The sequence below is a fragment of the Camellia sinensis genome, chromosome 4, assembly GCF_055761805.1.
Source record: "Camellia sinensis isolate YWXY chromosome 4, ASM5576180v1, whole genome shotgun sequence".
Lineage (NCBI taxonomy): Eukaryota > Viridiplantae > Streptophyta > Magnoliopsida > Ericales > Theaceae > Camellia > Camellia sinensis.
The window spans coordinates 220,549,362-220,569,117 of NC_138964.1; the positions used below are offsets into that span (position 1 = coordinate 220,549,362).

A 19,756-nucleotide genomic window follows, 5' to 3' on the forward strand; every position below is an offset into this window, starting at 1 on the left:
AAAGTTAAGATTATTAAAATAAATAATTAAAATTAAAATTTTATTTAAAATAAATATTATTCTTTCTTTTATAACACAAATTTTCATCAGCTATTAGATTGTTAAAATTTCTTACACATAAAATATTAAGATTCAAAATTAATTTTTCATTTTAAAAATAAATTTTCGTATATCACAAAAGTTACCTACTAGTTGTAATGTATAGCAATTATTTTATAACCATTGTTACAAGAAGAAGAAAACAAAAAAATAAAAAATAAAAAAAATCAAGTGGTAAGAGCTAACTGACATAGTCAATGCCAATCTTAAGTATTAATTTAGTAAATCCAATAAAGAACAAAATAATATGCATCATGTTAGTTGCCAACCTTGATCCAAAAAAATATTTGTTAGTTGCCAACTGCTTTGAGCATGACATTAGGAGTTGTTTAGTAGTAATTTTTCTTTTCGTCTTACAAAAAAAAAATTCTTAGCATTATCTTATTAATTAATAAAAAAATTTAAAAACACCATATTAGTGATCGTTTTGGATTGATTTTTTTTTTTTTTTGGGTGATTTTTTGATGGGGTAAACAGTTGGTTGTTTGAAAAAATTGCTAAAAAAATTATTTTTTTATGAGTGAAAAAATTAATATAATATATGAATTTTTAAGTTGCTAACAAATCAGGTATTAGGTTCACGACTTTTTCGATTTTTTGACTTTTTAAAAAAGTTACTAAATGGTTCCTAAAATACCAAAATAATCAGAGATGTAAAATAAATAAACGAGACTTACAAAGAAGTTATTTATTAATTCTGAAACATGATCATATAATGTCTCAAGAAAATTATGATTAGAAAATAAAGTAAAATTCAAAATTCTGTGTTAAGACATAAGAAAATAACAAGAGACTTATCATTTTATGATTGGTGAGAGTCAAAAACACATGGTGGCCCTGGACAACCAAATAAATTTTGGACTTGCTAGTCAGTCTTTTCTCTCACATACATTATTTATTTATTTATTTTTTTCTAAACTTTTGTGTTTTTGGTCTTCATTAATTGATATTTTTTGGCTTCAAATTATTGGGACCACATATCATTATTTGGGAATCGATCATGTGCACGAAACCCTCCAGGTGTCAAATTGAATCAAATTATAAAAATACAAAAGAGGCTGGTTCCCAGCAGCTTCCTTGAAAGTCACATTCGTGGAATAATTAAAAGTGTTTTTTTGTTTTTTGTTTGTTTTTTTTTTTATGGCCAACACGAAAATTTCGAAAAATACATATTCTATTATTCCAATTAGAATCTGTTTGGAGCCCTTTGGCTGAAAACGATATTTGCCCCTTCTCTTTATTTATATATTTATTAGTGAAAATCCAGACTATGCCCGGGATATAAAAAATTAATAAATATATTTACATAAAATAATATAAATAGTTATATTTTTATGTATAAATTATAAAAACAAAATAATATTGAAACTTACAATTTAAATTTTATAATTTTATCATAATTTATGAATCAATTTTTAATTTGTCACAATTTCAATCACGTAACTTTCAACTCTCTTGCTAGAGTTGTAAATTTGGGTGAGTTAAATCTAAACAACTACAGTCAAGCTTGTAAATTTTTAAAGATCAGATAACATGATTTTTAATTCGGTGAGAACTTATATAAAATTCAAAAATTTGAATGGATTTGGGAAGAAACACCAAAAACCTTAAGCAATCGAAACAAAATTATATATATAAATATATAAAATTATTTGCGAATCTAATTTTTAATAATAAATAAAATTAATTAAAAATTTAATATTAATGCCTTTTAGAAAGTCTCTTTTATTTGCTAACAAAAACAAATACACTTCAGCCCCTGTAAATTATACCATTGCCCGGCCAAGAAGCAAGTCTCTTTTATTTTTTAGAAACGGATCATCCAATAAGTTGATATTAAAAAAAATTACATTTTACAATGGCATAAAATAATTTAAATATGATTTTTCAAAAAAAAATTAATTTAAAAATTACAATAAAATATTTAAATAAAATATAATTAAATTTCTTAAAAAATAAAAGTATCTGGACAAAAAAAAAAAGGTAAGAAAAAAATTTAGAATGGTATTCTCATTTAATCTGAAAATAATTTAAATGACCAATAAATTATCATCTATAACCCTCTTTTTTTTTAAATAAAAAAAAGTTCATGAACCATCACTTTTGTTAAAAAAATGACATTTATTTCTATTTTTTTAAGCAAATGTTACTTTTTAGCAATTTGAGCCAATTTTTTTTTTTTTTTAATTTGTTTAATTGACAATTGAGATTAAAAAAAAAATAACAGAATCCACCATATTTCGCATGTGCTAAAAAAGTATAGATGAATAATAAAAAAAATATTTGAGACCTACAAAAAAAAAATCTATAATTGTATCCACAATGATGTAGTATCATATGTGTCAACTCTTGATTTGCTATGCACTCAATGACATGGGACCCAATTACCTTGCCACATCATTGTAGGGAAAAGTGTGAGTTTGTCGCATTGCTGAAATAATAAATTATTTCGTGTAACTCCCATTTTCTTTTTTTATTATGTAAAAAATATAAATTTCACCAACTCTCACTAGTATTTATTTCTATTTGATTTTAGCAAAAGTTATTTATTAACTATTTAAGCCAAAAAATTTTATTTTTTTATTTTAATTTTTTTAGTTGACAATTGAGATTAAAAGAAAATAATAATAGAATCCATTATGTTTAGCAATTGTTAAAAAGATCATTTATTTTGCTTAATTTGTTTTTTGTCTTTTGTTAAAATAAAATATTTGTATTAAAAAAATTTATTTTTTAAGTTCGTGTAGTTTGGAAGGATATAAAAAAAATTATAAAATTTAAAACCAAAAATGACAAAAAATAAAACTTTTAATGGCGATTAATAATTTGAATATGTGTATTTAATAACATATTATGTTTAGACCAATAATATTATGACACATCATTATGACACGTGAATATTGATCTCACTCTAATTGTAGTAACATAATTTTAAAAAGAATTTAAATTTAAATTTTATTTTATAATTTAATAAAAGATGCATAAATTAATGAATAGATATTGATCTTATTCTGATAACATAATATAAGGAATAATCTAAATTTAAAATTTTATTTTAAGAATATAAAATTAATTTATAGACCAATCATATTCATTTTAACGAAAATTAAACAAAATCAAAAAAATAAAATAAAAAAAGAATTGCAATTTTTAGCTTTAATAAAATGACAATGTTTTGCGATTATAATAGTAATATAAATTTTGTATGAAATTTTGAAACTCTCATAATATATTTTCTTAAAAGTATTGTTTTGTAAAATACATAAATATATAAATAATCTCAACGTTTTATTGCTCCTTAATACAAAAATTATGAGCTTATTATGATAATTTTAAATTTGTATTTAAAACTGATAAATCATAGGATAGATCATTATAATTTTAAATTTATATTGTGTCAATTTTAAATTTAAATTAATAGATTATTTTTCCATATTTAGTGACCCTCAAATTTGAATTTTAAAATGGGTTAGTATAATTTCTATTTTGTTTTAGATTTGATATAATTTCCATTTGAAAGTCATAAATCAAGGGATATTAATTTTTATTTTTATTTTTTACTTGAATAAGAGCTAGCTAATAGAATTTTTAAAAAAATTTAAAAATCAAAAAATTATGAAATTTAGACTGGGAATTTGGAGTTCTTAGAGGTCTTACGAGTTAGAAATCATTTTATACTTATATAACATATAGATTTTTCATTTTATACTTATTTAATATATAAATTTTTTAAAAAGAAAAGAAAAGAAAAGATAAGCATAGTAAACAAATATGAAATTATGATTTATTGAATCAATCTAAAAAATAAATGACATGTATTATCAAAATGCATCCTATGATGAGGCCACTAGATCGTGCTGTAACTAGAATGAATACAAATTTCTTATAAAGGGTGGGTGTCGTCTCTTGTGAGACATTTGTATCCATTCTCTGTTCGATACATTGTATTCCTAGCATTACTGATCCCATTAACTTCAAAATAGAAAAAAGTAATTTTCAAAAAGAAAACCTCTATTTGGACCACTGCTTGTGTAAATTGTAAAACATTGAAATTAACTTGCTTAGCATGCACGATGTCAACTTTTGAAGATTTCATTTAAAAAAGTTATGTTTGGGACAATGATTATGAAAAAAAAAAATAAAGAGGCTTACGTGTAGATTCTAATATATAGACTTAATGTTTAATGGGTCCTATGAGAATAAATGATATGTTTCATCAAACACTATTAATAAAGGTCATTAATTGTTAATTTTCAACGACAGTTTAAAAATTGTCACAAAAAATATCACTAATAATAAATTTTGGCAACTGTTTAAGAAAATCGTTACAACTAAAGTCCCTAATTTTTAACTTTCAGTGACACTTTGAAAAATTCGTCACAAAAATGTTACTAATTTTAAGTTTTAAGAATAATTTATAAAAATCATAACAAAAAAAAGTTACTAATTGTTATTTTTTAGCGACATCACAAAAATTTATTTTTAGTGATGATTTTACTAGGATTTATTTTCAATAAGATTTGATGTGAATTAAGTCTAACTATTAGGACCTATTGGTAGTTTATTTAAAAAAAAAAAAATGATTACGATTTAAATGTGACGTTTAATCTTATTAGTTAAAATAACTTGTTTTGTCTTTATTAACTAATTTAGCCCCTAACCCACATCACTGTGAGTCCATTTATAAGTCTAAATTGTAACTCTCTAACATTTCTTGAAAGAAAAAAAGCCAAAGTCATAAAAATATAAGAAAATTACAATTTAATAGTTGGTTCATAAAATAATTATAAATCTATAATTAAAAAATCAATACTTTACTTATTAAAGTTTATTACTAATTTATTTATTTATTTAAAAAAAAACATACACTTAATTCATATTTTTCTTAAAAATAAAGCCCTTAAGAGAAAATGAGTTGTCCTTAGCAAAAAAAATTTTAGTTGATTTTTTTCAAGTTGAGGCTTTTTTAGTTTGGGACTAAAAAGTTTGTTTGGATTGACTTTTTTAACTTTTGTGAAAAAAAAAGTGAAATAATTATAATTTAAATGTGATATTTTATTTTATAAACTTATTTCTATTTTATTTTTTGTGTGTTTTTAACTCATCTGACTTTGCCAAACAAAACCTGAAGTGAATCACTCAATTGTTCATAGAAATTCCATAAAGGGTATATGTGCAATATGCTTAGAGCATCTTTAACAGTATTTGCTATAATATCATCGTCATCGTTATAATTTGGTAATAAATAGTAGTAATTTGTTAAATTATAGTAATGGTGCTCCAATAGTAGACATGTTATTTTGACAAATCTCAACCAACTTTCCTTTCAAATTTGTAAGTGTTATTTGGATATAGATTTTTTAGTATTTTTTTTTTTTGTATTTTGTGACCTTTTTTTTAACTGTTTTTTAAAAAAATTATATATTTACGTTATACCCGACTAGACCAATATAAAAAATGAAAAAGAAATTGAAAATTTGAAAAAAAAAATTAATATAATTCACCCCACCAAAAAACAAACAACTACAATATATATATATATATATATATAATTCACCCTCACCGTTGGATCTTTATATAATCCAACGGTTGAGATCGACTTCTAGAATAACTTCCCCTCTCTTCCCAAGTAGCTCTCTCCCTCTCTTTCACTCTCATCTCTCTGTTCCTCTTTCTTTTCAACTTTCTCTCACTCATCACCGATTATCTGTAACGCCTTCAAAATAAACCCATAATATATATAACATTGACATGCATTAATAAAAGAAAACCAACCATTATACCATTCATCAGAGTATTCTTATTGAAAAGCATTACACGTAACATCAAAGTAAATGCCCTACGGGCTTACATCTTTCCAAGCCAACACTTGGACACAAAATATGAGTACTAACTCAACTACAAGTTAACCCTTGGCTTGAGTGTTTACATGTAATAACAAATAAAATAAATGACAACTAAACTAAGTAGAGTCTTCAACTCCAATTCCTTCCAAGCTAAGCCCTTGGAGGTAGCTTATCACCTGAACCTGAAATTGATGTTCCCGTATAGGGTGAGCCACAACCCAGTAGAAATATACTAAACCAAACATAAGCATTGAATAAAACAATAGCATTCAATAGATGGTTAACCAAGATAATCAATTATATCATTATACAGCCTCGTGATACTAATGTCTATGACACGTTTCACTTTCCATTATTATCACTATGGCTCAGAACCTGGCCAAACTTATTGCAGTGAACTGTAAATCATATTCACATTACTTTCAATATCAACAAAACAAATGAGACTCAGGCTCATATCAAAACACTTCATACTTCCCGTTTGATACACATTTTAGTGCTGTATCAATAACATGTAAAAACACTTCAATATCAATAAGCACACATAATAGTGGTGCTAATGGAGTCCATCCCCTATCTCCTCCTAAACAAAAATCCGGTTTAGAGGTCCATCCCCTATCTTCCCCTAAACCGTGGAGTACATCCCCTAGCTCCTCCCAAACAATATGCATATGCAATGCTCAATCAATACATGTATTTTCTGTATTAATTCAATAGTCTAAATTTATGACTTAAAAAAATTGATTAGTTTCAATTTTCCCTAATTCACATGCAATGTCTACAACAAACACGACTATCCTCCACCAATAGCCCAAAACAGTTATTTCTAGACTGTAAATAAATATATCAACAATTCAATAGGCGAGTGATTTAAATTGTTCAACTACACCATTTAATCAATGATTTTCCCCAATTTCCTTAAATTAATTATACAAATTAATTTATTAATACAACTAGGGTTTTTTCCAAAATTTCCAAGTATCCCCAACATATCAAAATACCAAAACTTAGAACAAAACTTATAAGATGGAGTAGGAAATCCCTACCTTGAAGCGAAGAACTCGAATGGAGAAGATGACGAAAACCAAAGTGCTCCAAACCCAAGATTGTTCAGATTAAACGGAAGCCCTCGACCCACTCTATATTTTTAACAAAGGACTAAGGGTAGAAATACACTCCAAGTAGATCAAACCTAAGAGAGAAGGTGTGTAGGGAGAGGGAGAAGACGGTTCTAGGGTTTTAAAATAAAAAAGGAGATGAAAAATGACCCAGAAAGTCGGGTCTCGGATTTTTATACCAGTCGCCCCGCTCGAGCGTAGAAAACCCCGCTCGAGCGCCACTCACAGACTCCCGCTCGAGCGGCCAAACTCCCGCTCGAGCGGCGAATGCACACTCCCAGAAGTTTTTGCAGACAGGTCCCCGCTCGAGCGCCCAACTACCCGTTCGAGCGTAACTCACGACTTCCCGCTCGAGCATCCAATCCCCCGCTCGAGCGGCCAACACTACACAGGACATACTGGATGGGTGTATTCCCCGCTCGAGCGTCCAAACCCCCGCTCGAGCGGACAAGCCAAAATCTGGGCAACTAGACTTGATTCCTAAGCTCAACCAACCTGCTCCAAATCTTCCCAACACAACCCAAGACTCAAAATAAGGATTAAAGGGTGCAAACAACATACTCTCAACAACCAGCTCCACGGAACCTAAGTCTGTATATAACAAGTAAAGAAAAGGGAAACCGGGATCGCTATATTTTCGATCACCGACTCTCACCTCTTTGTTTCTCTTTCTCTTTAGTTTTCTCTCACTCATTACCGATCACCGATCCTCATCACCTCTCTGATGATGAACCTCTCTCCCTCTTTCCCGCCCTTCAAATTTTAAATCGTTTGAGAAACCCGAAACCCATGAAATCGAAGATGAAGACGAAGATGATAAGGCACAAACAAATCCTAAATCATCCATGCCCCTCTATCCCTTCATCGGATCTATCATTCTGACGAAGATCAAGATCAATCTGACAAAACCCTCTATTAATCAGTCCATCTCTCACTTCTTGGTGTTCGGCGATCCCTCCTGATTTTTCTTTCTTTATTTATTCTTAATTTTTTTTCCATGACTATTTTGTATCAATGAAATTTTTTGAAATTTGTTGAAATTTGTTTCAAAGCTCTAAATTGGTGAAATTTGTGTCTTGGGAAAGACACAAATTGGTGAATTTTGTTTTTAAAAAAATGATAAATTTCATGTTTTTTTAAAAAATTCAAACATTTTTGAGAGGTTTTTGGGAAAATACACAACTGAAAGGGAAGAAGGAAATAAAGAAAGCACTTGATTTTTTGGTGACCTGGTAGATTTGGTAGCTGTTATAGCATGCCATTGGAGAAGCCATTTTTGCTCAAGTTGCCATATTGTAGCTTTGGCAGTTGTTTTAGCAATACATTGGAGATGTTCTTAGTTGCTTAGACATAGCACGTGTCATAGTTTTAATCAATGGCCCCGTTTGGTAGAGCTGTGGGAAAGTGATTATACTTATAACTTAATAGCTTATAACTTATAACTGTGAATATAAGTTGATTTTTGACTTACAAATTAAGCTTCTCCTCCCCCACTCAAAGAATAAGTTGATTTTTGACTTACAAAGAGGTATAAACTATATTATTAAGTTGAACCAAACATATCAAAATAGCTTAAATTAAACTAAAAGCTAAAATAAGCTGGAAATAAACCATACCAAACAGGGCCAATGTCTGGTCCAGTTGTCGAGGTTTCATAATTGGTTGAACTTATATATCATTTTTTTTTTCTAAAAATAATGAAAAAATTTATAATTTTACATTTAATTATTTATAAAAATAACTATAAATTTTATAAATATTTTTTCCAAATATACACTAAAATTGATATTTTTCCAAAATACTATACCATTCAAAATGCAAATAATTTTAAAAATTATTGTTGATTCAAGGCATCACGAGACCATATCACTCGTCAATCACAAATCATCATATCTCCCATATTTCCCAAACACTATGTAAAATCATAAATCCCTCTCTATTCACCAATTATAACACATTTGGAACACTAACGTGACGAGGACCACCAAATAACTTCTCCATTCCTTTACCATCAACGATAGTATATAATTGCCATTTATCATGTCAGACTGGCTAAAGTCTATGCATGTGCTGGTCCTTTTCATTTGTCCCACGAAGAAAACTTTTTTTAATTGTGAATAAAAATTGAATTTATTCGTTAAATTTTTGTTATTCATTTTTTCATTAAAAAAAAGCTCATTTCAATCCATTTAAAAAATTTATTAAAAGACCAAAAATAAAAATAAAAATCACCAAATAAATGAACTTTTTGAGCATTGATTTTTTATAAGCTCATTTTTTTTGCCAATAGACCAACTGTTTTTTTTTTTGGGGGTAAATGAAGCCTAATTGGGACAAAACTTTAGAGAATAAAACTACTTCTCAAAAGATCTTTAAATCTTAAATTTGATTAAGAATTTATAGGGAGCAAAAAAATGGAAAAATGTGTCATTTTTCTTTGCCCTCTGCATATACCTATTTAAATTTAATAACAATATTACATATGCAGAAAAATTATTTAGAAAAATATTTATAAAAAAAAACACATATACGGTGAGGGATCACAATTATTCTAGGTAAAATCCACCTCCTACTACTTTTAAATTTATACTATACATTTTATTTTGAAATAAAATTCAGAACACTTTCAGAGAGAGTTACACCATAATCGATGATATAGCCGATTATAATTGGTTATTAAAATTTGTGACCACTTTTACATGCAAACGAATTGAGCTATTCGTGAGCTGACTCGACTCGTCAAACTTGAATCGTTTATCTTTATTTAAATTATATAATAAATTATTTATATATTAAATAATATATTTATATAATAACATAAATATATTTTTTATGTATTAAATAATATAAATAATAAAAAAATCTTATCGAGCTGAGTTCAAACCCAGTTAGTTATCAAGCCAAACTTGAGCTCAATAAACGAATTTGATAAGTAAATGAGCTGAATTCAAACTTAGTAAAGCTTGATTTGACTCGGCTCATTTACAACCCTAATCTTACATAGGTCAATTTGGAATTGTTTTGGCATTGTACTATTCTCTAATTTTAATATGGGTGAATTACACTAACGGTCCTTATAGCTTAGAACTTGTGTCACTTTGATTCCTGACCTTTTAATTGTGATATATTTAATCTTAAATTTTGAATCTCATTCCAAATAAGAACAATTGAAGACATTGCTACTTCATTTCAAAGGCAAAATTATCAATTTGATAAAATATAAATTAATTTGACAAAAATAAATTTCAAAATTATTTTGAATTTTTAAAAATTATTTATATCCACCAAAAATAAAATTATATAAAAATAACAAATTTTTTACATTTTATTTTTTACCAAATTAATTTTTAGTATGTGTTTGAATAATGATCATGTAATGGATGATTGTTTTTATTGATTTTTTTTTATGGTTATCATCTAATAAATGGTTGTATTTGTTGTTAATAGATATTTTTTAATATTATCATGTAATAGATGATTATTAAACTTTTAATGTGTAATCAATATTTTAATATATGAAATATTTTTAGTTTTGAATTTTTTGATTTAATGAATTAGTTTAATAATGAAATCAAAATTGTTATCATATTTAACTTTTGAAAAAATAAAAACCAATTTAACGAAAATAAATATAAAAAAAAAGTTATTTCTATTCTCTCAAAAGATAAAATTATATAAAAATAATGTGTTTTTAATTTTTTTCACCAATTTAATTTTTAATTTCTTAGAAAAAATTTCTAAAAATTAAACTAAACTGAACTTTATAATCAATAAAGTTCCAACATTATTCATTAAAAAAAAAGCCATTAGATTTCAAATAATATATAAATTAACTAATACAAAACAAGTTGTATGGCAATTTTACCCTTGAAATGAACCGTTTGCAAATGAAACATATTTAATTGTCCTTATTTAAAATAAAATTTAAAATTTAAGATCAAATATGTCATAATTAAAAAATTAAATATTAAAATAACATAAATTTTAAACTTTAAAGACAATTAGTGTAATCCATCCTTTTAATATTCAACCATATGTTATTCCTTAAAATATGACTGAAAGCAAAGATGTTAAACTGCATCCAGCAATGCAAGGCCCTATTTGTTTGGCATTATAAAGGGAATTGAGATTGATAATGAGGTCGGATCTATTATCTTTGTATATATTTTAGGAGATGGAGAGGGGATTTGTAATCCCTTCCGGATTAAAAATCTCCTTGGGGAGGGGATTTGGATGAGTCTCTAACACTTGGTATTATAAAAATAGTCCGTCGGATTTTTTTTTTATTTTTTACATGTTGGGCATTTTTTTTAAACATTAATGTTTAATTCTTTGCATTTTTTGTTAAGTAAAAATTATTGTTTTTTTTTTTTTCCTAGAAATTTTTTTATTTTTTATTTTTTACATGTTGGGTATTTTTTTGAACATTAATGCTTAATATTTTTGTATTTATTATTTTATATTTATTTTATATAAAAATAATTTAACAATCCTTATACCAACAACTATCATCAAAATATACATAATTTTACTTAATTTTCTCACTAACAATCCTCTCATTATGAATCCTCCCTATTCTATCTCTGAAAATAAATCTGCAAAAGTGATTTGACGTGGGCTTTTGATTGCCAAACTTTGAATACTATTTTACCGACCATTCTTCTCAATGTAACAAAGGGCCATATGTTTTTTTTTTTTAATTTTTAATTTTTTTTTATCAAAATAGAAGGTTAGTATGTTAGGCTCATATAGCTGTTTACTGGGTCATTTTGTAATTTATTGGGGTTTTTTTTTTTTATATATCAATTTTTTATTACATAATACATTGTAAGATATTATTCACCTTCAATATTTTCTTAATTATAATTTCAAAGCATAGAATCAATCACAAAAATTCACGTAAACAATGACACAAAACGGTGACAAAACCAACAGTGACAAAACCAATAATATGTCCTTTAAAAATTTAAAAAATTGTTATAAAAACTTATTTGATAATTTTTTTAATTTATAAATAATTGTTTTAGTTTATAAATTTGAGAAAAATGAGATTACATTCATTTTTAAACAGAAAATTAAAATTTTGAGTAACAAATTTTTTTCAAATAATTTTTTATTTCAAATAAATTTTTTTTCAAATTTTTTTTTAATTAATTTTTTTTTCTAATTATAATGTGTATGATCCCATTATCATAAATAATAAAAAATAAATATAAATATTTTAAGCTTAAACAAACATATTTTTTAGTTTATGTTTTTAAAATTTTTCAAACATTTTGTTCAAACCAAACGCATTTATAATTTATGTTTTTTTAAAAATAAATAAAAACTAATTTATAAAATTTTTGTAAATATAAACAAAAAAAAAAATAAAAACGTTACCAAGCGCTACCATAACATTTTCCTTGTTTTCATTTTCGGCCTAGGCTCAACCCGGAAGAAAGAAAAAGAAGAAAAAGAAAAAATCCTACTGGGCTAAGCCCACGAAAGTCAGATTGGCCCGATGCAGACCCTTTTCTGAACCTCAACATTGAGGTAAAGGGTTGGTTGAAATATTAAAAGTAACTCATTTGGTAATGATAAAATGAGTTTGTTCAGTTAGAATGCAAATGTTTCATATAAGGTTGGTTTGGAAAATGAATGAGGGGTCACTGCTGTGCGGGAGGCACAGCAGTGACTGTGGTGCATTTATTTGAGTTGTATTATAGTCTTATTTTTATGATCAAAACCGTTCATTTTGTGGGGTTTGTTGAGTACTTCATGCCTACCAAAAATCATATTAATCGGATATTAACAACTATATGATCGATAACCAAAAAAAATAAATAATAAGTTTTATTTTGAGAAATAACAAAAATAATATGCAATTCAATCATATAGTTGTTGATATCCGATTAATATGATTTTTGGTAGGCATGAAGTACTCAACAAACTCTACAAAATGAACGGTTTAGATCATAAAAATAAGGCCATAATACAACTTAAATGGATGCACCACAGTCACTGCTGTGCCTCACGCACAACAGTGACCCCTTATCCTTGGAAAATGGGTTGACTTTTTAGCTTTTTTAACACGGGGCTAAAAAGTTTAGTTTGGGAAAGATTTTTGACTTTTTTGATTTTTTTGTGAGAAAAAGAATGCAATGATTATGGGTTGGATATGATGTTTTGTCTTATTGGGCTAAAAAATCCATTTTGTTTTTTGTGACTAAAATAGCTAAAAAAGCTTGGATTTTGACTTCCCAAACGGGGCATAATATATCATCTATGCAGGTTCACAGTACAGTTCATTCTCATTTTTTTGTTATTATTGATTTCCTTAGGTTCCAAATATCTATGAGATCGATATAAATACGCATATACAGGAGACACATCACTAAACATGCAAATATGCAATTTTTTTGATAGGAATACAATAAAACAGAAAACAGAAAGAAAGACAACATCCAAACCAAGAACACATCAAAGAGAATAAAAACCAATGCAACGAATCACAACTAACACCAGGAAGCAGAACAATAAGCTCGTGATTACAAATATGCAATTAAGTCTTGGTTTATACCTCCAATTTGGTGAGTCGTTTAACAGATTGCAGCAGACAGAATGAAGGATTAAAGCAGCCAGTAACTTTCGCATGCATGAACTTCATTTCATTTGGAAACAGATCAATCACTGTTAAACTTGGACTAAAACATGGACGAATCTAGAAGAATCAAAGTTCAATTGGTTCAAGAAGTCTGCCAAGAGTATTGCTTCATGCAAAATCTAAATATCATAGAAGTATTTTGACACAGCCAAATTCCAAATCAAAATCAAACTTCCATCGATGCTTAGAATAATAATTTCATAACACAAGATTGTTTGTTTAGTTTTGAGAAAATCGGTTGAATGGGAAAAAAAAAATACACAATTTTTTTTACCATTCACGAGACTGTAGGTTCAAATAGACAATAACTCCTACTCGATCATGATTACATTTTAGGATTCACTATCCTTATGATATGCTAAAGGAGAAGAAATCTACAAGTTCGGGGGTACCTACCTATAGAAGACCCGAATTGAAATCTTTTTCCCAATCACTCATCACATAGAGATGCCAGGAGCTCACGTGGTGATGCCCAAATTGGAAGATCAACTAATGATTGCTTCGCGTGATCCTCTTGCACATTGCAAACCACTTCTGCCATATGGCAGAGATTAGATAAATCTTGAACAATTCCTTCCTCTGCTTCTGCCTGCAAAAGTCGGGGAAAAAAACCCGGTAAATCAGAACAAAACTAAGATGCATTCTACATGTATATGCATATGCATATGCATGCATGTACATTAGGCCACGACCACACCCTCCCTCCTCTCTTTATGAGTAAATTGTAATACTCTTTAGGCTTTTGCAAGTTTAAGAAGCTTAATACTGCAGCAATTGGTTAATTTCGTGACAGGAGCCATTAGCTCTGTTTGGCAGCTGAGAAATTGTAAGAAATTAAACTAAAATTTTGAGTTTTTTCTTTAATTCATTGCTCGGTGACACAGAAAATAAAACCCTATACTCAATTGCTCCTAATTGTTCCTTGGTTGACCATAAGCTGAAACTGAGTTTCCCATTTCCCGGAAACAGCCAAAGAGCATATCAAATCCTTGCTCTTTTTTTCATCAAATTTGAGTGAAAATGTGGCTAAAAGCTTGATCTGATATGGAACATTACAATACTCTCCCTTTTTATGAAATCTTTTTGAAAATTTTCAAACTTATCCTAAAAATATGTTTTAACCATTTCCAAGAAAAAAACCCATCTCTAATCCTTCATCTTTTTTTAAAAAAATTTGATGAAAAAGTACTCAAAAATCATCTCTAATCCTTTCATCAAATCAAGAGAGCCATTTTTTTCATCAAATTTAGAAACTCTTGAAATTTGAATTTGATGAAAATTTAAAAAGATATTTGGGATTTTTGTTTTCCATCAAATTTGATGAGAAGGGAAATTTTTAAAAAGATTTCGATGAAAGGATTGGAGTAGTTTGTACAAATCAAACTTTTTACTCAAATTTAGAATCAAATTAGATGAAAAAATTGGTAAAGGGTTGAAAATGGTCTAACCCTTACTCTTTTTAGAATTTCGTCAAATTTAGGTGAAAACATGACTGTTGAATGATTTAGTTCATCCTTTACTTGGTGAAAAAAATGTCTCTCAATTGATGAAATGTTGGAGCACACTTTCAGCCATTTTTTCATCAAATTGAAAAAATTGATGAGAGATTGGAGATGCTCTACAATTAGTTAATTTCCTGATTGGGGCGATTAGCTCTGTTTGGCAACTGAGAAATTGAAAGAAAAGAAACTACGGTTGCGTTTAGTAGAATTTTAGAATTATGATTTGAGAATAGAGTTGTATTTTGAGTTTGTGAGTTTTGTAATTATGATTTGAGTGTAAAAAAATTGTTTGGTTATGAATTTTTAAAAGAGTTTTGAATTGAGTGATGTAACATATGATATAAAAATTTGTAATTTATAACTAAACACATAACTCAATATTCTATTTAAAACTCATAAAAAAATTTCAAAATATTTTTTATTTAAGGGGTAAATTACACTGACACCCCCTGAGATTAATATTTATTACAGTTCCCCCTTCACATTTTGAAAATTACATCTCTCTCCCTGAGGTTTAAAGTTTCATTACAGATTCCTTCCCTCAACAATTTAATTTTTTTAAATACCAATTTTGCTCTCACTGGGTAAATTACATTGACCCCTCACATTTTAAAAATTACAATATCCTCCTTAAGGTTCAAATTACCAATTGCCCCATCGGTTGGTATTAGTTGGAAAAAAAAAAAAATCATTGAAAAAAAATTTTGTTAGTAAAATTTTAAATTTCTGTTTAAAAACCAACATAAAAAGCAAATTTTTGTTAGTAAATTTCTGTTTAAAAAAAAAATTGTTAGTAAAATTTTAAATTTCTGTTTAAAATCATTTTTTAAATTTACGTTTTTTTCTCAAATTTATAAACTAAGACAATCATTTATAAACCAAAAAAATTATCAAACACGCTTTTATGACTGTTTTTAAAATTTTTGTAAATATAAATTGAAAACTGAAAACGAAATGGTTACCAAACAAGTTTCAGATGATACAAATGTCGTAAAATTAACAAATAATTAAATAAGTTACCAACGTAAAAAATAACTTATCAAAAAATTCTTAAGCTATGTGTGGTTTGATTTTTAGAATTTTTTTTAAAAATTAAAAATTAATTTGGTTAAGAAATAAAAAAATAAAAAAAATTATCATTTTTATCTTTCGAGTGGTTAGAAATAATTTTTTACAAATTAAATTGAAACAGCCACACATATGTATATAACTTGTTCAAAAGTTAAAATAATAATTATTTTTCACCCTTAAATGATAATTATTTTTTAATTTTTATTTCTTAACAAATTAATTTTTTTTTTAAAAACTTCTGAAAATCAAACCATATATAAGTTAAGAATCTTTTGATAAGTCATTTCTTACGTTAGTAACTTATTTAATTATTTATTACTTTTACGACATTTTTACCATCTGAGGCCTGTTTAGTAATTATTTCGTTTTCAATTTTCAATTTATATTTACAAAAATTTTAAAAACTGTCATAAAAACTTGTTTGATAATTTTTTTGGTTTATAAATTGTTGTATCAGTTTTTAAATTTGAAAAAAAATATAAATTCAAAAAATGAGTTTACGTTAATTTTTAAACAGAAATTTAAAAATTTTATTAGCAAAAAAATTTTTCTAATTAATTTTTTTTTCACTGAATTTTTTTCCAATTAATACTAACCGAGAGGCAATTAGTAATGCTACTTTAAACCTTATGGAGGATATTGTAATTTTTAAAATGTAAGAAGTGTCAATGTAATTTACACAGTAAAGGCAAAATTGATATTTAAAAAAATTAAATTGCTAAGGAGGAGAATCTGTAATAAAATTTTAAACCTTAGAAAGGGAGATGTAATTTTCAAAAGGTTAGGAAAAAAATTGTAATAAATATAAATTTCAGGAAGTGTTAGTGTAATTTACCCTTATTTAAAATATAAAAATAACAGGTGTAAAAAAAAAAACACAAATACTGTTCCGATCAACCGGCTGAACGATCGACTGGACATCTAAGGAAATGTCTGAAAATATGATCGAGTAGACCCAAAATTTAAAAATTCTACGTTTTTCGTAATAGAAAACATGAAAGAGAAAAAATAGCCAAACAAAAAAAAGAAATATGTTTTAAAATCTGTGGTAGACTCACAATTCTAAAACTTTATCCAAACAATATACCAAAGACAGCCTAAAATTTCGAATCTGCCTTTCTTTAATTCATTATTCGGTGACAAAACAAAATAAAATAAAAATAAAACCCTGTACTCAATTGCTCCTAATTGTTACTTTAGCTCAAACTAAGGATGCCCCATTTCCCAGAAATCAAAAACAGACAACTTTCAAAAAAATTCTGTCTTTTGGTTCAAAACAAAAAAATCAATCACGAAGAATGAAAGAATTACCCGAAGTAAGAGATCATCGAGGAGTCGTCTGGAAGCAGATTCCGACGAGTGCTCCGGCGGGGGAGGCGAACTGGCGGTCAAATCATACGACGTCGTTTGCTCTTGCAATTGTTGTGAGTTTTGGGTTTTCAGTTGGAATGCCCACAACATGTTCGATAAAAGTTCCCATTGGTCAATCTCTTTTTGGTACTTGTCTCTCAGCTTTGCTAGTGCCCTTTTCTTCATTTCCCGCCGGTTCTTCTCCTCCGCCGCCGCCAGATCCGGCGGTGGAGCGGAGGAGGTGGTGGTGGTGGTGGTGGTGGTGGTGGGGTTGGGACGCTTCTTGCGCTTGTAAACGAAGCCATCGATGTTTAGAAGCTCCCACTCGTCTTCTTCGCAGTCTGCTGTGGCCATGACTGCCCAGAGCGGGAAATTAGCAGAAAAAGTCTCCTCTTCCGAAAATTTTGAGAATTCAAATAGTTATTGGAATGTTGTTGGACTTCTTGATTTTTTTGTTTTTTTTTGGCTATTTTTGTTTGGGTATAGGTTTTTTTAAAGTAATTTTTTGACTTTTTAATTAAAATATGATTAAAAAAAATTAGTATATTTATAATGATTTTTTAATTTTTTACGAAAAGATGTGTAAAAAAGTAAAAAGAAAATAGAATTTTTAACTTTTTTGTATAGATTATTGATTTTTTAGTTTTTTTAGTGACTTTTTGGCTAAAATCATCGTTTGCCAAACGAGACCTAGGGCTAAAAAGTTTCATTTTTTATAGGTTTTGTCTTTTTTGACTTTTATGAGAAAAAAAACAAAATTATTATGATTTAAATGTGACATTTTATCTTATTGGACTAAAAAGTATATTTTGTCAATTTTAATAAAAAAGCCCCGTTTAACTTATGCTAAACGAGGGCTTAAGAGCTGTGTGATTAGTAAGATAAGTTATTTGTTGGTGTTGGTGAAGGGTGAGATTCACAAATTTATATTGGGTGATCTTTAATGCTTTACTTAATTTATGGAAAAAAATAAAAAGAAGTTAATTTGATATTGCACGTTTTTAACGGAGTGATTTGAGAATTCATCAAATCATTTAACGATTTGAGAGACGATCGGCCGATCAATCGGATAATAAATTTTTTTTACAAATTTTTACAAGGAGGTAGTCATCAGGGGGACAAATGGTCGGACATTCGGCCGGTCATCTAGTGGTGAAAATAACATATAGCTCCAACTGTTATAAATAGTAATTTGATCAAAGGTAAATCTATTCTCAATTTGATGAAATATTTGGTAATAAGTTGGAGTAGCAAAATGTTAATTTTTTATCAAATAAAAAAAAAACAATATTGCCTCCTTGGAATGTTTTAAAAAATATATGAAAAATTTTTATCTTCATGGGAAAAGCACACAAAATAATAAGAATAAGAACAAAAATTACACTGACTTTCCTTCATTTAAAAAATATATATATATTAACACTCACAAATTTAATATAACGACAATAAATTAATGAAAGATTGATGTAATTATAATAAAATTATAAAATTTATTCTATTTAGCTTGAAATTTTCAAAAATAATTTTTGAATTTTTAATTTGTATTTTGCATTTTGTATTTTTAATATATATATATATTGTTTACATTTTAAATCTACTTAATCTTAATATACTTAAAAAAATAGTATAAAATTATATAAAAAAATCTTTAAAAAAATTGCCGAAAATAGCAAAACATAAAAAAATATATTTTGTAATTTTTATATGGGAAAATTAGCCTATGGTCCCTCTCCCACTTTTCGTAATGGAAGAGATCCACAAAATTACTTTTTAATATCTAATGTCCCTAAATATATATCAGAGAAATTTAACTTTTTGTCTCTCGTCTTGTACTGCAGAGCAACACTTCCTCTCTCTCTCTCTTTGCGTTCCAATTCCCTCATCATCTCCTCTTCTTCTTCACGCGACACCTTCAGTTCTTGCGTTTTCTTCTGCATTTATGTTGGCGTCATTGTAGATGTGGCTTTTGAAGACTGTGCACCTTGCTTGGCCTATTGTGTGAGATCCTGCAATAACAAGTATCAAAGTTTCAATTCTTGATTTTCTTTTAAAGCTAATTACTTGGAAAAGAATTATGAAGAATATTTGTTATGAATTAAGTAGATGTACTTGAAAGAGCCACCA

At 27.4% G+C, this 19,756-nt stretch overlaps 1 protein-coding gene across 4 annotated transcripts; it reads right to left on the reverse strand.

The window, feature by feature from the left end:
• Positions 1 to 5,862: 5,862 nt before the first annotated feature.
• LOC114316311 (uncharacterized) lies at positions 5,863 to 18,101 on the reverse strand. 4 transcript variants are annotated; one of them, XM_082867615.1, is made up of 3 exons: positions 17,594 to 18,101; positions 14,106 to 14,298; positions 5,863 to 6,127 (listed from the first exon to the last, which is right to left on the reverse strand). In XM_082867615.1, the coding sequence occupies exons 1-2, from the start codon at positions 17,984 to 17,986 to the stop codon at positions 14,140 to 14,142; spliced, it is 552 nt and encodes a 183-aa protein (XP_082723741.1). In that variant the 5' UTR covers positions 17,987 to 18,101; the 3' UTR covers positions 5,863 to 6,127; positions 14,106 to 14,139. The 4 variants fall into 4 exon arrangements, with proteins under 4 accessions (XP_082723741.1, XP_082723742.1, XP_082723740.1 ...); XM_082867616.1 differs by lacking the exon at positions 5,863 to 6,127 and adding an exon at positions 13,534 to 13,706; XM_082867614.1 differs by lacking the exon at positions 5,863 to 6,127 and adding an exon at positions 13,676 to 13,766.
• Between the last annotated feature and the right edge of the window lie 1,655 nt (positions 18,102 to 19,756).